Source organism: Anguilla rostrata, chromosome 2 (genome assembly GCF_018555375.3).
Source record: "Anguilla rostrata isolate EN2019 chromosome 2, ASM1855537v3, whole genome shotgun sequence".
In the NCBI taxonomy this organism is placed as follows: domain Eukaryota; kingdom Metazoa; phylum Chordata; class Actinopteri; order Anguilliformes; family Anguillidae; genus Anguilla; species Anguilla rostrata.
This window is the reverse complement of record NC_057934.1, coordinates 5,012,721-5,031,467: the sequence shown is the minus strand read 5'-3', so window position 1 is coordinate 5,031,467 and position 18,747 is coordinate 5,012,721. Positions and strand designations below refer to the sequence as shown.

The window sequence follows — 18,747 nt, the reverse complement described above, 5'->3', positions numbered from 1 at the left end:
CTTCGGAGAATGGCCTGATTCTCTTGGTTGTGGAAATTCAGCACTTTCCTATGATTGGGTAGAGACGATCTGCCAGAGGGAACGCAGCCATATGGTTTGCCTCCTCAGTCTCCTTGTGAAGAGGCGCTGTCTGTACTGTCATGCTGTGAAGATGTACCGCCTGCTTCACACTTACAGTACGCAGTACGCGCTGTGTGGCTCACTCATTTCACTTGAGCTACTGAGCCTTTAACTTGAAGAAATTGGTCTTCATATTAAGAATATATTAATATCTAAAAAATTTTTTTATCTAGTTTCAAAAATACCTTAGTTAAAAAAAATATTTGTTATAATGAACCTGCATTCCTTGGTAATGTAAAAATCACCTGTTACTCAAATACAGTTTAAAGTTGGGCTACTGTCATAGGACAGTGGTGAATTCCAAGTCTTGTGAGAAGGAAGGAAATCCCTAGAGCGGTGGTTCCTGTTTCAGGAGATCTGCCATCCTGTAGATCTGCAACCCTAATATGGGACACCTGATTCTGCTCAGTTCATTAGCCGCTGTATGATGTGTGTGGCTTTTGTCAGGGTTGGAGTGAACTCCTGCAGGACGGTTGATCTCCAGGAACAGGGCTGGGAGCCTATCCTGTCCTAGAGGAAGGGAGTGGGGCAGCAAACCAAATAAGGGAAACGCCGCCGTGTTTGAACAGGGAGAAGCTCGCAGAACAGGGTCAGCGTTTCAGCGTTGGCTTACACAACCTTTCCTCGTCCAGCTCAGAAAAAAACCCGTAAAAAGTTACCTTTGCTTGTGAAAATTATCATGAATCATTAACATCCATAAACATTTTTTAAATATTGTTGATTCAGAGAACTTGAGACACAAACGCTTTTGATAACACCCTGTTCTGAATGCGTAAGGCAGACTGCAACAGCGCACTCTGGTGGTGGTCTTGTGCATCGTCCTCCTGAAAAGACGAACAAGTAGACTGGCCCTACAGCTTATTTATTACAATACCACGACATTGAGTCATGTCTTTAAGCTGGACCCTCAGGCTAACACCTATAAATAAATGAACAAGACCAGGGGGGTATTCCATGAAGCAGGATTACTGCACTGAGTAAAACCCGGAACCCTCCAAAATCTGGAACATGGACTGAAGCAAAAAGAGCTGTTCTGGGTTTTACTCTGCGCAGTTATCCAGCTAACTCTTTAATCCTGCTTCATGGAATACCCCCCAGGTCAAAACCTAGCATATGGCTGGACCTAACACACTACATCCAGCCGACCAATGGTGTAACTTCATCACTCAGTGACTCAGTCACAGACATTCGCGTTCAACCGGAAGTCAAAAGTCCTATGATCTCCAACACTGGTGCATGGACACCTGATCTTCTCACTCTTTCTCTCCATCTCTCTCACTCTCACTCTCTCTCTCTCTCTCCCTCCCCCTTTATCGTCCTCACCAGAGGGCGTCTGTGTTAATCCATTCTTTATGTGTGACTCTGCTCTACTGGGCTTGTTTCCAGAGCTGCATTTGGGGAAACCTTATACAACAGGAATGCAAAAGCATCTTAAGATAGTTTACCTCGGATGTTAGTTATAATCTTCACCCAAAACCCCACCCCACACAGCTATGAAAGTATTTCATTCATTGAATACGTATCGGCAGAACTCTTTATCACTGGAACAAAATTGAGATTCTAGTCTGGTATTTATTTTCAGCTGACTTCAAAAAAAGACGCAACACAAAATCAATTCCAAAATACATAACTAAACAACTTGAACAATGAATTAATATAGTAGGATTGCTATGTTAAGTCATATACGTGTATGTTAATAGGTGTGACTGGAACAATAGTTCTACTGTATTACCATGTTATGCTTGGCGATTTCAACAGTCTGGCATGTTTCACATCCGGACCAATTAAAATTGTTGTTTTCAATTCTCCTATTTCACCATTACTGTGCTATCAGGTGGCTCGCTTCATACCAGGTGTCCTTCAGTGCTGCCAGTAACCTTGATCTCACTGGTTGCTGTCCCTCATCTGCTCTCACTTGTTAATGGACTGGAATACACTTTGCTGACGGGTCACAGCGCCCCCTGGAGGCTGGGGGTGGGATCTCAGCTGCATAATCCTGTTCAGTGGAGAGACATAGAGGCAGGAGGGGAAGGTTGGCTCCACAGGGTGACGGAGGAGGTAGCCGCTCCTCCAGAGCCGTAGAGCGGAGAGCAGCCACTCCTCCTCTCCCAACACCGCCGCTGCCCTTCTGTTGCCATGGAGACGGAGGCAGACAGTCCTGTTGACATGGTGAATGGGAGGGGTGGGGCGGGGACGTTTATTTTCAGGGCCTGAGAGTGTGTCGGATGTCGTGGCTGGGCGGGCGTGTTCTCTGTGTGAGTGTGTGTGTGTGTGTGTTTAGGTAACATCCATACCATATGTGAGTAACCATGGTGTGTGTGTGTGTGTTTAGGTAACATCCATACCATATGTGAGTAACCATGCGTGAGTGTGTGTGTGTGTGTGTGTGAGTGTTTAGGTAACATCCATACCATATGTGAGTAACCATGTGTGAGTGTGTGTGTGTGTGTGTGTGAGTGTTTAGGTAACATCCATACCATATGTGGGTAACCATGCGTGAGTGTGTGTGTGTGTGTGAGTGTGTGTGTGAGTGTGTGTTCAGATGTAATTCCTTTAAGTCACTGTTATGCTTGATATCATTGGTATGTGTTAAATGCTCAAATTGTTATCAGTGCAGCCTTCCAGCACAACAATAAAGGAAAAATAAAAATGGCAATATACTGGCTCTCCATATGTGGAGAAAAATATATTTCGGCTCCATAAGGTCCACTCCCACATATGACCACTTATTCTAACAGCACTGTCGAGTATCACTGTGAGACCTGCATGTGATTTTGCCAAACTAATTGAGTAGTCTTGACTTGAATGTAATTAGTTGTTATTACCTGATTAAAAGGAGTAAGGGTAAATGAGTGTTTCATCAAGCTCTTATAACCCCCATGGGCCATTTCAATTAGACACCGGCATCTAATAACGCTCCTTTTAAACAGACTGAGTGGGAGGAGGTTAACTTAATTGTTAAAGACCAGTGAATAGTCAGCTTCCTCAAACCAATCCTCAAATCTTTCACTGTAGGCCTTCCTTCTCCCTACTATCCTCCTGCTGCAACACAGTAAAATGTCTGGTGTTAAATCAACTCCTAGAGAGTTTTTATGAGTCCGCTATGGGCCAGATAAACTCAGTTAGAGCAGAATTAACACTGGACATTTTACCGTGTACAAACGTCAGGGGCAGAAAAAAGTCATATTTACATCAGTAGTGCTATGTATTTATGTTGAATGAACACAAAAATGATCTTCAGCTGCATCTTCAATTAAGATTTGCCTCGGTACTCTTGGGCAAGCACCACTGTCACCGGTCAACTTGATAAAATATTACTTTAACAGTTCATATTTTTATTTTTTTTAAACATGCTTAAATAACAGCTCTTCTTCCTGTCGTGTGTACTATTTCAGAAAAGACTCTCAGTTTTTAAAATATTTGCTGAGCAAACAGATTCCGATCGGTTTTTATACCGGGGTTAGGGGTCAAAGAGAGGGCTTTGTTGCAGAGCATTTCAGGGATAAAATTTCTGTAATAAAATAATCTGCAAGAAGCGACTGGGGAGCTGCTGTCTTTTAGCCTTTTTTGTTCACCCACCGGACAAAACAAAACCGGTTTGGAAGACGCAAGGCGCTCGCTGATTTAGTGAATCTCTCCTAAACTGAAAGTTTCAGTTCTGTAAGGCAGTGAAAGAGGACCACGTCAGCGCCAGGCAGATTTCAGTCAGCTGACCACCCGCCACCCCCAAAATGTTATAGCACCCCCTGCAGTCAAACAGGGAATCTGTGATTTCCCTACTTCAGCTGTGCAGTTTTTCCTCTTACTACTCACAAGAAGGGAGAATAGAATTTAACATGTAAACTGTAAAATGTACCATTCCAAGAGGTAGGAGGTAGGCTAACACAAACAATACTAGTAGGTTTGCGTACGAAAATGACAACACCAAAGTGGTTTTATTCTGTACTATTTTCTTCAACTGATTTTTAATTGATCTAAGATCTGTTTTTTTCTCTCCAAGCCTCAGCACACACAGCAATTCAGACGAAGAGTAAATTAAATCTTCCATTAAAAGATAAATTAATACAAACACACAGAACAGCAACGCTGCAGATGAAGGCTGTTATCTCATCCGGTATATAAACCATTTTCAGCCCAGGCCATTTTGGACAGACAGCTTTTTTAAACTGTTTTTATAGCCTCCACTTACAGCTTCCAGTTGCATGCGGTTAATGATCCTCTCGGCTTGATAATTACCAGAGGACAAATATGCAGCTCGTTTGAAATGCACTCATTTGATTTCACTGCATAATAGTTTTCAAATGAAATGGACCAAATCGTTAGACAATGCTGAGCCATGGCTTTTATGTGGTGTCAAGAGATTGCGGGGCCACACAGTCAGTAGGTTAGTGCTATTCATATAGATATTAGAAATGTGTGGGTTCATGGTTAATGCATTAAAATTGTATTCCAGATGCAATGAGGTGACCTTTAAAATGAATAAATGGTCCTGGCATACAAAGAAACTCGTTCAAAAATGAACTGTAAATGGTAAGACCATTTATCCAAAAATATCTAAGAGAACGTTCTGAGAAAACAAATTTACCATCTGAACAAAATTTCTAACCTTGCAAAGTTTGAAAATCAAGAAATCTAAAATTATTATTTTTTTAAACAGAAATACACAGCTGAAAATACCAATAAAACAGTCCTGCACAATTATTAAAATGATCATTAATAATGCATGTGTTTGAGGCTGAGCTGTTAACTGAGGACAAACTGTCATTGAACGTGAGGCTCATGATGATAACATGTTATCTGCCTATAGGCTGGTAGTCAATGAGAAATTTCCCTCCATGTCCAACATAAGATACTGTAGAGAACACACCAATGTTCTCACACACATACTACTGCTAAGCCGATGGGCATACTGTAGTATTTTATCCCTGGAGTACAAATCTAGTCAGTGAAAATGTAAGGGTACCTTCACATGATTCATAAAGCTACATTACCTCCTAAAAGACGTATCTGATTCTGCATAAACCCAAAGGTGTACCATCAGCGAGACATTAAATTCCTGTAAGCTATTCATACATCCACTTTCCACAGTCGTTACAGCAGGAGACAAGCACTTGGACGTATTGAAAAGAAACAGTTGTTTCATAGTTTTAATGTTAAAAAGGGTTGGAGAAGATTACAAAATTACAAAAAATTATAAAAATGAGCCGAGCTAAAATCTGGCAGGGAATACAAATGCAGGATTTCCAGAACATATCGGCGAAATCCACCAGACAGCGGTTGGCGCTATCGGGTGATTAACTAAATAAAGAAAAATAATAATAATAGATTTGTGTTAATAAAACACAGTAAACATGTATTAGCCACTTAATACAGTAAATTAAGGAGCATAATTTGTTTTTGTTATGTGTCTGCATGCAAATTTTTGTAGTAGTATAAATGATTCTCTTTTATTCTTTTTTTCCTGTATTTTTATTTTTTTAATAAAAATTTCCTTCATAGATTATTTGTGTTTAATATGGCCACTTCCAAGTTCTACTGGAATGATTCGTGTTCTAATTCTGATAAAATATTATGGTCAAAAGGTTCACAAAAGAAAGGAATAGCTAACTATTTAGTGCTGGTTTGCTAATCCTTTTTACAGCCGCTATGAGATAATAATGTATTGCGCAATCAATTAATGATATCAGCATTAGTGTTATAATATCAAATGTCTAGCTTTCAATGTAAATATCACCTTGTAAGATGTGCATTAGAACTCTACCTCTTGAAGGCAACATATTTGGTTAAAATTTCAGTTTCTGTCTGTCATTGTGTCTAAATATATATCGGCTTGTTTGAAGAGGGCCACTTAACCTGGAGAATTACTCCATGAGTTTTTTTTTTTGTTTTGTTTTGTTGTTTTTTTGCCACTTTGCTGTTTTCCACTCTCTGTTTTAACATCTGTCTCAGGCTCTGGGTGGCAGTAGCCAGAGCAGAGATGGGCTGAAACCTGACTCCTCTGTCTATGAAAACACTCAGAGAGCCGCCATTTCCTCTCGGCAGGTCCCAGAAACACTTCAGGCTTTACCAACGACAGGAAGGTGGATCGCTTGCGCCACACGTATTTCGTGTTTTCGATGAGGCACACGGGAGCAGTTCGGTTTCAAAACTCTGCTCAGGAAACTCGTGAAACTTGTCACTGAACATGTTTTAGGTCAACAAAGGTTCAACTTGAAGGCACAAATCGAATAAAAAAAAGACATGGCTTCAAAAGACAGAATGTATCGATTCAGCAACTCCTGTAGATGAAAGAATATGCGGCACGACAACAGAGCTACCATACTTAAATATTTACATGTTCCCCCTGCTCTTCTCAAAAACACAGGGGTTAATATTAAACAGGCCTGGTGAAAATGATCCAGACAAACATGTGAGATTGTCAGTGTAAATACTCTTAAATACCCCTCTGTTGCTAGCTCATTCCTGCTGGGGGACTGGGTGTCCCCTTTAAAAAACAAAAATTTAAGATAACACTGGAAAAAAAAAATTATTCCCATAGCAACAAACTGTCAAAAGAGAAGCATTTTTCAAAAAGGGCTCAATTCCACCTAGTCAGGTTTAGGACTGTTAGGCTAATTCTAAAACTATAACAAGGTTCACTTTTTTTAATTTTTATAAACATGGCTGTGAGGAGGTGTGAAGTTAATGATTAGAGGTGAAGTTGGTTAACTGCCTGAGCTGTCCTTCCTCTTGGTTCAGAGCACGCTGTCCATGGCGTCCTTCTCCTCCGTGGGGCTGTCGTGGGCCCGGCCGGGGTGGAGGTGGGTGACGAGGGGCGACTTCTCCTCCTCCTCCTCCTCCTCGGCCCGCGTGTTCGCCACCGCCTCCACCCTCACCTCCGTCAGCTCCTCCTCCTCCTCCTGCTGCTGTTGCTTCTGCTTCTTCAGGTCCTGCTGGTTGATGTGGTGGAGGATCCCCGCCCCTAACGCGTCCCCCTCCACGTTCACCACCGTGCTCAAGCGGTCCCTGCAGACACACGGACACCGCAGTCCCCTTTATTTACTTTCCTTCTGAAGTGGATCTGGGTTTTTTTCTGGTTTCTCTTCAAGTCAGCAGCTGGAAACTAGGGCTGGGGGCTCGCCAGCCCCTGGTCCTGGAGAGTCACAGGCCCTACTGGTTTTCAGTGTTACTCTGTACTTAATAAAGCGCTTGATTGCACAGTTAACCCAACTCACCTGGTAACTTGGGTGCTTATTTTAAGGTGAAAGCAAAAAAAACTAGAAAAGACCTTGTGGCTCACCGGGACCAGGGTTGGGGACCCCTTCTTCAGCCAACGAATGACCGAAATTAAACACTTAGGTGCTGAAGCAAAGTAAAAACCGGTAGATTCTGCACCCCTTTAATAAATTATGGGTTCAAGTAATTTGAGGTAATTGTCTGACCCAGGTGTGGTGAGGAGGTGACACTCACACAATCCAGTCCACGGCCAGCATGAGTGACAGGTCGTTGGTGGGCAGCCCGATGGCTTCCAGGATGATGGCGATTGTGATGATTCCTCCGGCGGGTATCCCAGCTGCCCCTACGCTGGACGCCGTGGCGGTAACGCTGTGGGCAGAACCCCGGGAGACAGCCTCAGAGGGCGATTTAACAGTGACCTTGTGTGTATAGGTGCCCTGGGCTTATGTACTTCCTCCCTCCTATAAATCTGCAGGATTGACTTCCCTGCTGAACATTCCAGCTTAAACCAGCCTAAGCTGGTCGAGCTGGTTTAAGATGTGTTTTTGACACTTCTAGCTGGTTTTTGCAGGTCACTTTGGATAAAAGCGTCTGCCAAATAAATGTAATGTAATGTAATGTTACCAGCTGTTCACCAGTCTGTAGTCTGCTAGTCCACCAGTTTGGCCACCAGCTCACTCTACAAGCTTAACCAGCTTTAACCAGCTTTGACCAGCCACAGACCAGCTATGGCCAAAACAGACCAGCTAAGACCAACAATAAATCAGCTATGACCAGCTTTGACCAGCCACAGACCAGCTAAGACCAACAATAGACAAGCTAAGACCAGCCTTGACCAGCCACAGACCAGCTATGGCCAAAAACAGACCAGCTAAGACCAACAATAAATCAGCTATGACCAGCTTTGACCAGCCACAGACCAGCTAAGACCAACAATAAATCAGCTAAGACCAGCCATAGACCAGCTAAGACCAACAATAAATCAGCTAAGACCAGCCACAGACCAGCTAAGACCAACAATAAATCAGCTAAGACCAGCCACAGACCAGCCACCGACCAGCTAAGACCATCAACAAGCCACCTATGGCCAGCGAAGTCCATCTTAGATTCCCAGCTGGTCTCATCTGGTCCTGAGCCCTGTCCCAGCCCTCACACGGCGTACGTACAGTATGGTGAAGATCTGGCCGGTGTTGAGCTCGATGTCGTTGAGCTGGGCGATGAAGACGGCGGCCATGCACTGGAAGATGGCGGCGCCGTCCATGTTGACGGTGGCTCCGATCGGCAGGATGAAGCGGCTGATGCGCTTGTCCACGCCGTTGTTCTCCTCCACGCACTTCATCATCGAGGGCAACGTGGCTGAGCTGGGGAGGGAGGGAGACCGGTCACGACAACACCCCGAATAACACGATTACGATCGCCTTTACAATGAGCCCCTTAAGGGGCTGCTGCAAAAACGACTGTTTTAGCAAGTGTTTAAGTCTTATAAGATGTCAAATCTTTGACTTGTTTTTTCTCTCATGTATGAAATGTCAGCTTATTATTTTCAGTTACGTTATGCCTGTCAAGTAAAATTGTCTTACCCCATTGGCAAAGTCAAAGAGTATTTCAAGATTTAGCTGACCCCTCAGCTTCTAAATTTGAGAGTTGCCTTTTTGGAATGTTTTTTTTTTTTTTTCAAAGGAGTCAGTGTTCTAGAACTCCATCGCTTTCAGTTACCAGCAGTGACTGTGACATCGGCATTAGGGCGTTCAGTTAAGAACATTCTAATCACATGTCTGTGATCTCACACCTAACAGGGTTAATGGCTCCTGAGTGTCTCACCCTGTCATGGAACTGTTCAGTGTGTGAGTGACCCACACCACTGTCTTGTATCAAATCCAGATTGTATCAGAGGAGAAAGCAAACTTAATTGGTTCTCACCCAAAGTCTTGTGCCAAACAGAGGTATCTTTGCCCTTCCACAGGCAACGTAGACACACGTTTAATGCCAGCCTTGGCTCATATTTAAGAGTGACCAAACAAACCCTGCTTAGAATGCACTACAGCTCATACAGACTTGACTCGAAAGATAAGTGAGTGTATGACCATTTTCAATGTTGGTTTGTTTGTCTGGTTTTTTTAGGAAATTTTCTTGTTTACTTGCCCTTGGTGGAATTGGCTCCAATTGTGCGTGGTTGTGTTGTGGGAAAGGTTTCATGTAGGTGGTCAGTGGGTGTAGCTTTGGCAAGACTTCGAATTTATTACGTTGTGCTTGTTAACTTGGCTGCACAATAAGTGAGCTGTCAGTAGCAATAACTGACTGACTGGATCCCCCCTGCCGTGGTACCTAACTTTATGTTGTAACTATATTGTCACACTGATTACTTCTTTTTTAAAACTATGTGAATGCACTTAAATCAGTTTCTCTGGATAAGAGTATCTGCTAAATGCCAAATGCATGGGTAATGAAATTAATGTTTGTTTGACTGGCTGATTTATTGAGTAATCCCCAAAGAAGGTGTGGGAACCACTGAATTAACTGATTGATTTTGAAGATTGTGGACGATCTCCTCGTTAGTGGATGATCTCCTCGTTAAGATTGAGGACGCTCTTCTAGTTAAAATTGAGGATGATCTCCTCGTTAAGATTGAGGACGATCTCCTGGTTACCTGGAGCAGGTGGCGAAGGCGGTGGTGAAGGGGGTGATGAGGCCGGACAGGAAGCTGAAGGGGTTCTTGCGGGTGAACCCGAAGTAGATGAGCGGGAGGACGATGCCCCCGTGGATGATGTGTCCCAAGGTGGAGGCCAGGATGTACTTCCCCAGACTGGTGACCAGCAGCACCACGTCCTCCATCTCCACGATCTTACTGCCCACCAGGAACATGATGCCAATGGGCACGTACCTGTCTCAGACGGAGGCACACGATTGGCTGAGGGTGTGCTGGGAAAATCTGGAATGCAGGTTCCTCAGGCCCCACGCTTGTAAAATGGCCAGTGTTAATTCTACTCTAACAGAGTACATATGAGTCAAATGGGGACCATGGGTACTCTGGAACAGTTGATTGAACATTTTGCTGTGCAGTAACAAAACCTGTATTGACAAATGTACAAAGATGCTTCCATGGGGATTCCTGACTACATTGGCAACTGTTCAGACACTTATTACATGACATTTTCATGAGGGCACATTAAAATGCCAGACAATATATGCTATACACTCTACAGTCTGAGATCTACATATCTTGATTACCTCTGAACTCTGCTGTGGGTGATCATTTCTGTACTTTCTTTGAAATACTGAACGTGCAAAGTGCCATCCTTTCGATACTGTCATGTCAAACTTTAGTGAGGGGCAACCTCAAAGGAGTACTTTTCCACTTTTGAATCCAAAGAGCAGCGGTCAGCCAAACGTCCCTTATAAGTGTGCCACATTGCTGATGGACTCTGCAGCCATGGCAGACTTCAGCAAGGCAAACAATCCATCACCGATTACCTATTACATGCACCGCGTGTTGGCCCGGGCCAGGGCTCTTCCAAAGGTTAACGAACTGGAGAAAAACAAGGAGGTGGCGATGGGAGAATGAGGTGTCCTGACATCAAAAATGTGGAGCTACCTTAAGCTCCAAAGATCAGGCAATTCATTTCTGGGAGTCTGGTCTTAGAGAGTCTGGTCTTAATCACAAGAACCACATATTCCACTATTTGGAAACCTACACTACAACGGACATCCAATAAAAAAATTTTATTAATAAAAAATTTGAAAGTATTTTCACTGCTACATGTTTTTTGTTATCCAAGAAACTTATATTTTTCTTCTGCTGGGTTCTTTGTGTTTTGTTGTAAAGCGCAAAAACATTTTAACTGGTTCAGACAGCAAAGTATTGACCGCTAATTGAAGCTCTGCTACAATTTTGATGTCATAACACCCGTTCTTCCACCACTTCAAGGAGGTTGTGGCCAGAGTGGAGGCACAAGGCCCTCACCACATGATCCAGGTGACGAGAACCATGGTGGCTTCGTTGAAGGCATTGAAGAAGCTGATAAGCCCCTCCCCCTCGGGACCAAGCTTCCTCAAGGCCACCCCGAACACCATGGCGAACAGCACCAGACCCAGGATGTTCATGCCGTCCGTTTCCGTGCCAACGGGGACCTGCAGCCCAGGAGAACCAATGGAAAAATCAATGGAACTAATACTTCCAGTTGGAAAGATATCCATCCATCCATCCATCCAGTTTATGTACTGTATTGGAAATGCCTGGTGTTCACTAAAATATTTGTATTCAATAAAATATTGAATTGCATTGTATTCAATTGAATATTTATTGACATATAAGTACATGCTTTTCATTCACTCAGATTGGGCGAGCTGTATTTGTCTGATTGCTCCACTCCCCAATCTGTGTTTCTAAAGAAAAAAAAAAGAAATCTCAAAAGTTAAGGATGAATATTGACTGGATCCCAGCCATAGGAAAGGTGGAGGGGTGGAGATGGAGGGATGCAGAGCATTCGCTGACTCGTGCAAAGTGAACTGTTTGCCGTGCCAGAAAGGTTATCGTTCTAGCCCGTTTGCCCGTTATGTTCGTCTCTAGGCTACGGTCGCTGCCTACGTGCCGAATGGCAGCACTCCAAAGCAGGCTTTGGCTCAATTTTTCAACTAGTTCATCGAAATGTAATTAATTAATTGGAAAAAACTGTCAAAGAATGTGAGCTTTTTCCAATTAGCAACTTCCTGGGTTGACCTAATTAAAATGTAACTGACCCCAAACCTAATTACAACTAATTTCTTGTTGTTACAATAAAAAAAAAAGGATTGCCTGCTCATGGGTCACAGATACCCTTCAAGCTGTTTTGTTATTTCTACCCAATAGACGTAAGTTAGCGGGGGGGGGGGGGGGGGGCCCCGGCACAAACGAAAGCACACGATCTGTGTCACGAAAGCGTAAGACAAATACATATCGGCTCATGACTTTGACACTGGGCTAGCGCCAATGTCAGATTTCCCAGCCAGATGTGAAAAGTTCCGGATCTTTCCTCATTGGAAAGGCTCCCTCCCAGGTTTGGACGTGTCCATGCGCCGTTGGCAGGCAGAGGGGCTGTTCTTTTCTCTCTCTTTTTAAAAAAAAAAAAGTTTGTATTACTGCTCCACAAGCTGAGTTCAGCATTTTCCTTTCCCTCCGTCCCGACCCTTTCTGTTTGTTCTGCTCCATGTGACGCGGTCGGTCTTTGCTCTCTCACTCTCTCTCTCTCTTTCGCGCGCGATTTGCTCCCCCAGCACCTCGGAACCCCCGGAAATAAGCCCGCGTGCTGACGAGGCGCTTCGACTTCCTGTCGGCTGAAAAAACGAAAAACGCGCTCGTCGTCCTGGCTCGGCCACACGGACCGACCACTCTGACCGGCCCCTTTGCCCTCCTCGAACTAGCTCAGAACGTTACCGCCGCAGTTTGACGAGCGATGGGTGAGGACAGCTTCCTGTCCCAGGCACGTCTGGCAGTTAATGCCGCTTCAATTCGGTCCATTCAAAATACTGCAAACATGTGAAATGATTCAAATTCAAAGATCCCCATAGAAGTTCCATGGGAATCGTTCACTGAATTGACTGAATTGAGTTAAAGTTGAAATGATTCAAATTCTGGTCAAATTTTGGGCCCTGTGAAAAGATCTCCCCCATTGTGCCCCAACAACCCCCAGGCCATCCCATCCCTGGACTATTGCTGTAACCACTGCATATTTTTTGAGGGCCCCTGTCAGTCAGGTCCCTTGGCATCATCCTAACCCCCCCCCCCCCCCCCCCTCCCTACCGGTTCCCCATCCCCCCACCCCCATACAGCACCGCTGTGCATAAGTAGTGATATGAGAGTTGCAGTGTAAGAATAGTCATGTTCCCCAGATAAATACAATACCGTCTGGTAAATGAAGCTTCCATTGGTGGAGTTTCCCACAATGATGTTCTTGTACTCTGTGGCATACTGTGGAAAAAAAACAACAGCAAGGCACTTTGAGTCACAGGACATTGTTTGAAAAGTGTCACATAAATAAAGTCATTTATTATGTCATCTGTAGTTTTTATGCTTATATTTCATCAGTGGGTGAAGCACTTCACAGCTGAAGATCAGTTCAGACGCTGCTAAGGCTCCGTCTGTGACTGTCACATCAATCGAAGCTGCAGAGAATTTATGGCATTTAATCACTCCTGTTTGTGGCGCTGTGTGAACAGCAGTTGTTCCATTAAACACTGAGCAAAATCAGTCCCTTTCTGGTGATAAAAATAGCGGGGGCCCTCTTTTGACCTTTTTTACCCAGAACGACTAATAAAGACGGGGTTCGGGTTGTATCCAGTGGTTACGCACTGATGGGGGTCCCCAATTAAATCCCGGGGTGGGGGGGGGCCACCAAATCTAGGGGGTTTGTGGGGGGTAATCAAAGGGATCTGAGGGGGGTGAAGTAAAAGTAATTTGGCCGCCTTGGGGGGTTAACGTTTCTCTGGGATGCAGACTTGTTTGGAAATCTGGGGAGCGAGAAAGAGACCTGCTTCAACATGAAAGAGCTAACAGGGCTCTGTTGAAGCAAGGGGAACGTTTCTGAGGCTCCACCACCCCCCCCCCAGACAGAAAATCAGACCCCCCCCCCAGAACCCGTCCAGAGGAGAGGCCGCAGCCGGCGGGACAACGGACCGGCGCACACAACGACCCGTCCGACCGAGGCACGGCACCCAAATTCAGCGGGCGCCAGACGTCAGTTAGCCCCCGCGCTGCTTGCTGATGCAGTCCGGAGGCTCTGTGTGTCTCCGTCAGGAGCCAGTAACCAGCAGCAGAGGCACCGCCCCCCTGATCATGTGACCGCGGCCCAGCCACAGCGAACTTTTGACCCCGTCTCTATGTGGCGGCTGTAATTCTGCGAGTCCAGAAGGTTCAGATGCAGCGCAAATGGTGTGTCCGTGCATGCGTGCAGGCGTGTGTGTGTGTCTGTGTGTGCGTTTGTCCACGTGCTTGAGTGTGCATTTGTGTATGCTTTTGTGCATGTGTGTGTCAGTGTATGCATGCATGCGTGTTTTTATGCGTGTATTTGTGCATGCACTTGTGAGTGTTGTGTGTGTGTGTGCGTGTGTGGATGTGTTGTGTGTGTGTGTGTGTGTGTGTGCGTATGCTTGCTTGCTTACATGTGTGTTCACCTGTGCGTTTGTGTATGCGTGTATGTGTGTCCGTGCCCGTGTGTGTAAACGTGTGTTTGGGGGGCAGTATTGGGTTGCCAGGCGTCTGGGGCCGGCGTGAGCTCTCGCTATGGAAACGGAGGGGCCGCTCAGGTGAAGGTGCGAGAGGCGCGGTCTGAAAGCAAACAGGCCGGCCTCTTAATTACGCTGCCCGCGGCGACAGCGGCGACGAAAGGCTGGCACAGACTGGCACAGACTGGCACCCGCAGAGCAGGGCCTGTCGCGTCGCGCCGGGTCGCGTCCCCTCGCATTGCATTGTGGGTATTTGCGAGCAGCCTTTGAAGGTGTCTGGCAGACTGGAAATAAAAGAGAGAAAGGGAGGGGCGGGCGGGGGAGTCTACGAGCGAAAGGGGAGGAGGGAGGGGGGGGAGTCTTACCGAGCGAAAGGCTGCCGCCACGAGGTTCGCGGGAAACAAGTTCCTGGGTGAGGAGAGAGAGGGAAGAACAAATGAAGCAAAACAGCCGCGCCGTTACCAGGACGACCGGGCCGCCCTCCTCAGCAACAGCGCCGCGCATCCTCTCCGTCCAATGAGGGGAGGGGGCTTCCATTTCCGCCTCGGTTTAAAACGCAAACTGAGAGTGCGCTCTCATCTCAGCCCCTTTGGGTTAAAGGCAGACGCGCGGAGATGAAAGAATCTGGCAACCGCGCTCGTGAAAAGACCCACGGTCAGCATTCTTCTGGCAAATAAGAGCTTACAGCTTCAGCTTGACTGAAAGGAAAGCTCTAGTTTTGTTTCTACACACAATGCTCAGCTTGACTGAAAAAAAAACAGTTTTCTTTCTAGTTACAAACAGGAATATGCAGATTTAAAAAAAAAAAAAATCTGATCAAAAGAGTGAATGTGTGGTTTTGCCTGAACAATGAGGTCAGCGCTTCAAGTGAAACTTGGATTTCACTCGCGTTGCGACTTCCAGCAGTGTACAGAGGGTCACGGTTTGAGCGGGGGCGAGGGACGATGCCAGGTTAGGGGGGCGACACGCAGTGACCTCGCAGTGAGGTGACGGGGTTTAGTTTTCTGCTTGAACACACTGGGTCCAGTGTCACAACACACGCAGGCAGACACAGCTGCCCTGACCTCTGACCCCTGAGGTTACCAAGGGAACCGTGACAACCCGGTCACATGTCGCCAGTGCGTTATCAATTAAACTGATGCACTACACAGAGAACAACTTCTTTCATATTATTTAACAGGATTGCTTGAAGGCACGCATACACATGCATGTTTGCAGATAAACACATAAATGTTGAAACCGAGTGTATACGCAGAGGAGCACAAGCACACAGATTTGCCTTCGCTTCTATTCAGTGTTCAGTTCAGGCTCAAAACATCTGCTAAACGACTATATTTTAAACGGTATTCTTCCACTAAAGAAAATTCACACAGCCTGTTATACCCTCCCAACCCCCCACCCCCCCTCCTCAGCTCACAAAATCGACTGATCATATCACATGACACGGGAGCAAGGAATTATTCCACAGGATTACTTTGCGAAGAGTAAGACTGTGGAGGGATTTTTAAAGGCTGGTTTTTACGCAGCTGCGCTACTTTAATATTTTTTAAAAGGCTACAGAAGGTGGATTTACGATCCCGTTAAATACGGTACAGAATGCGTATTAGACGGCTGAAATCACAAAGGGGCCAGCCAGTCACATGATTCAATTTACTGGTGTTTTACCATGATTCCGCCTCTGCTCTGTTGACTGCTTTGTTAAAGGTCAATTTCAAAGGTAAATCTGCTTATTGATATTGAATACTGATTAAACCAGGGAAAATATATAAGTATTTAAAGGCACAATTACATAACTGGATTTACTTAATCAACTATATGTTACACCTGTAGCCTCAGAAGCTCAATTTCTAAATGTCCCACCTCCAACCAATACATTTTCCTACAGTTTTAATTTTCACAACCCATACTATGATTGTGTTCAAATACCTATAAATCAAGGACAAATTTCAGTTCTCAGAGGGAAAAATAGATGACGCACTCAGGCCATATTGGGGGGGGGGGGGGGGGTCATTATTAGAATCATTTCCTGACTGACAGGGGAACTCAAAAAACTTGGGTGATGGGGCCCATTTTAGGCCCTTTTCATGGGGCCCAAAATCCCTGGCAGCACCCCTGACTGCAATAATTATATTCCATGCCCTGATATCCGTGATTCGCCGGTAACGAGCCCGCACGTGCGTCTCCTGGCTCGCACGCAGCGATTTGCCAGGGGTGCATGAGGTTACCTCCGGCCCCTCAAGCAGACGACAATGTTCTTGAGTAATTTTAGCCGCTAGTTTCCCTCAAACACTGACCGGCAAGTGCAGATGACGCTGTGGGAGACCTTTTGAAGGACCTAAAATCCCAATTCTCCGAAGAGACAGCGGTGCTATTATTTGATACACACACACTATATAGTCGCAGTAAATAATGGCTTTTAACATGAACAATGATAAATAGCTTTTTTTTTAGGACCTGACAATGCACTGCTGGTATAGTAGGCTAGTCGTAATTTAGAGTCCATTTTAAGGACTCCAAACTAACACTTAATGCGAATAACTCATTTAAGGCCGCATTTTCTTGCGGATCAAATTTAGTTGCAAGTCTTGCTATAGCGCACGCCATTGCATACTTTATCAAGCTTGAGGGTGCAAGCACAGCATCAACTTAGACAAGGACAGACTAAGGACTCCTTTTCCCTCGCACAAATAACGGTTTTACTCTTGTTTATTACCCATTTCATAACAGTGCGCTTGACAGGTGCTCGCAAACAGTGCAGGTAAACAGAAGCCGCACACGTTACCTGGTGAGATCTAAAAACGAGTCCGTGGTTTGTTTGTTGGTAGTGAATTTTTCCAAACCCACGGCGTTGGTGTTCAGACCCCCCGCGCCAACTCCCGGTTTGATAATTAAAGCAAGTGCCACGGCGATGGCCGAGGCGATGAGGGTGGTCACCAAAAAGTACGCCACGGCAATTCCGCCCAGTTTGCCCAAGGACCGGGTGTCCAGGCTCGCTGCCCCGGAGACCAAGCTGCAGACAACCAAGGGAAGCATGACCATTTTCAGCATCCTCAGTAACATCTCTCCGGGAAAGGCGAAGTAAGTGATCTCTGCGCGAGTCAGGTGCATATCCCTCACCATCATACCGAGTCCGGCGCCCACCAAAACCCCAGACACTGTCAGTATCACCAAGAGATTCCTTTTTAAAAACACCAAGAACTTTTCCTTGCACGTTTTCGGCTCGTCTCTGGTTGTAACTTCAGCGGCGGCGGTGGAAACCGGGCACCCCGGCACGGAGTTACCGTTAATCCCGCTTCTCTTCTCCATCTCTGCTGGCGTAAAAGCGCACGAGCGGCGTTTATTACAAAATAAATAAATAAAAAAATAAAGATCGGGGGGCGATCCGCGGGCGGTTCTCCGAATCACTCCTCGCGCTTTGCAAAAAAGAAAAGCCTGTCAGTTTTTTTAAAAAAATATTCCTGTGAGAGCACTATCCACCGATAGGGCATACGCGAATGGGCTAGTAGAGCATGCGCGCTTTTTCAGGTGCACTTGGATCTCCTTCCAAAAACTTGTGCAACAAATTGATAATGCATTTGCAATGCTTTTCAGGAAGTCGGTTTGACAATATCTAGGTTTACGCCGAGTTATCAAGCTTTAACTGGTGCGCATGTCCTTGTCGGGTTCATTTTATCATTGTATATGCACGTTTAAGGTTTAAATTACCCAGTTAGGTTGAACTGCAGTCAATTATCCCCGATATCTCTGCCTTAATAGCTTTATGTACCAAATGCATCTAAATAAATCAGCCCAGATCGAGGTACACAGGTACCAGTTATACGAACTGATTGTCCAACTCACTTAACAAACTATAAGAGTGGTAACCAACCCGTACAGTAGGTTTCCACCCCAACCCTTTCTAGATGTTTTTGTCACATGTCCCGGAGATGGCTCTCTCTTTTATATAAATACATTTTTATTCACATGGTGAAGCGATTAGTGTGAATTCAATTCTAACTAAGTACATATGGGTCCAATCCGGACCATATGTGCTCCGTAAGAGTTGATTTAACATTGAACATTTTACAGTGTGCATAAAACTGTATTTATATAAAACACAGAGTCATCCCGGGATATGTGACAAAAAATATAGAGAAAAGATTTTAAGTGCCAGCACTGCCAGGTAGATTACATTTTTCCCATGAATCCTCAACCCTCAACTCAACTTAGTTCGAG

At 45.2% G+C, this 18,747-nt stretch overlaps 1 protein-coding gene across 1 annotated transcript; it reads right to left on the bottom strand.

The window, feature by feature from the left end:
* Nucleotides 1-5,238: 5,238 nt before the first annotated feature.
* On the bottom strand, nt 5,239-18,118 carry LOC135244227 (neutral amino acid transporter A-like). Its single transcript, XM_064316541.1, has 8 exons — nt 17,315-18,118; nt 14,898-14,940; nt 13,214-13,279; nt 11,297-11,463; nt 9,983-10,216; nt 8,502-8,696; nt 7,570-7,704; nt 5,239-7,125 (listed from the first exon to the last, which is right to left on the bottom strand). The coding sequence occupies exons 1-8, from the start codon at nt 17,836-17,838 to the stop codon at nt 6,855-6,857; spliced, it is 1,635 nt and encodes a 544-aa protein (XP_064172611.1). The 5' UTR covers nt 17,839-18,118; the 3' UTR covers nt 5,239-6,854.
* Between the last annotated feature and the right edge of the window lie 629 nt (nt 18,119-18,747).

What these genes read in the sequence shown, in the direction of transcription:
- LOC135244227 (XM_064316541.1), bottom strand. Translation starts at nt 17,838, where the DNA reads ATGGAGAAGAGAAGCGGGATTAACGGTAACTCCGTGCCGGGGTGCCCG. An exon ending in GAAGCTTCATTTACCAGACG is followed by an intron (nt 11,464 to 13,213) that starts GTATTGTATTTA and finishes CCTGGGCTGCAG; the next exon opens with GTCCCCGTTGGCACGGAAAC. An exon ending in CTGGCCGTGGACTGGATTGT is followed by an intron (nt 7,126 to 7,569) that starts GTGAGTGTCACC and finishes GTGTGTCTGCAG; the next exon opens with GGACCGCTTGAGCACGGTGG.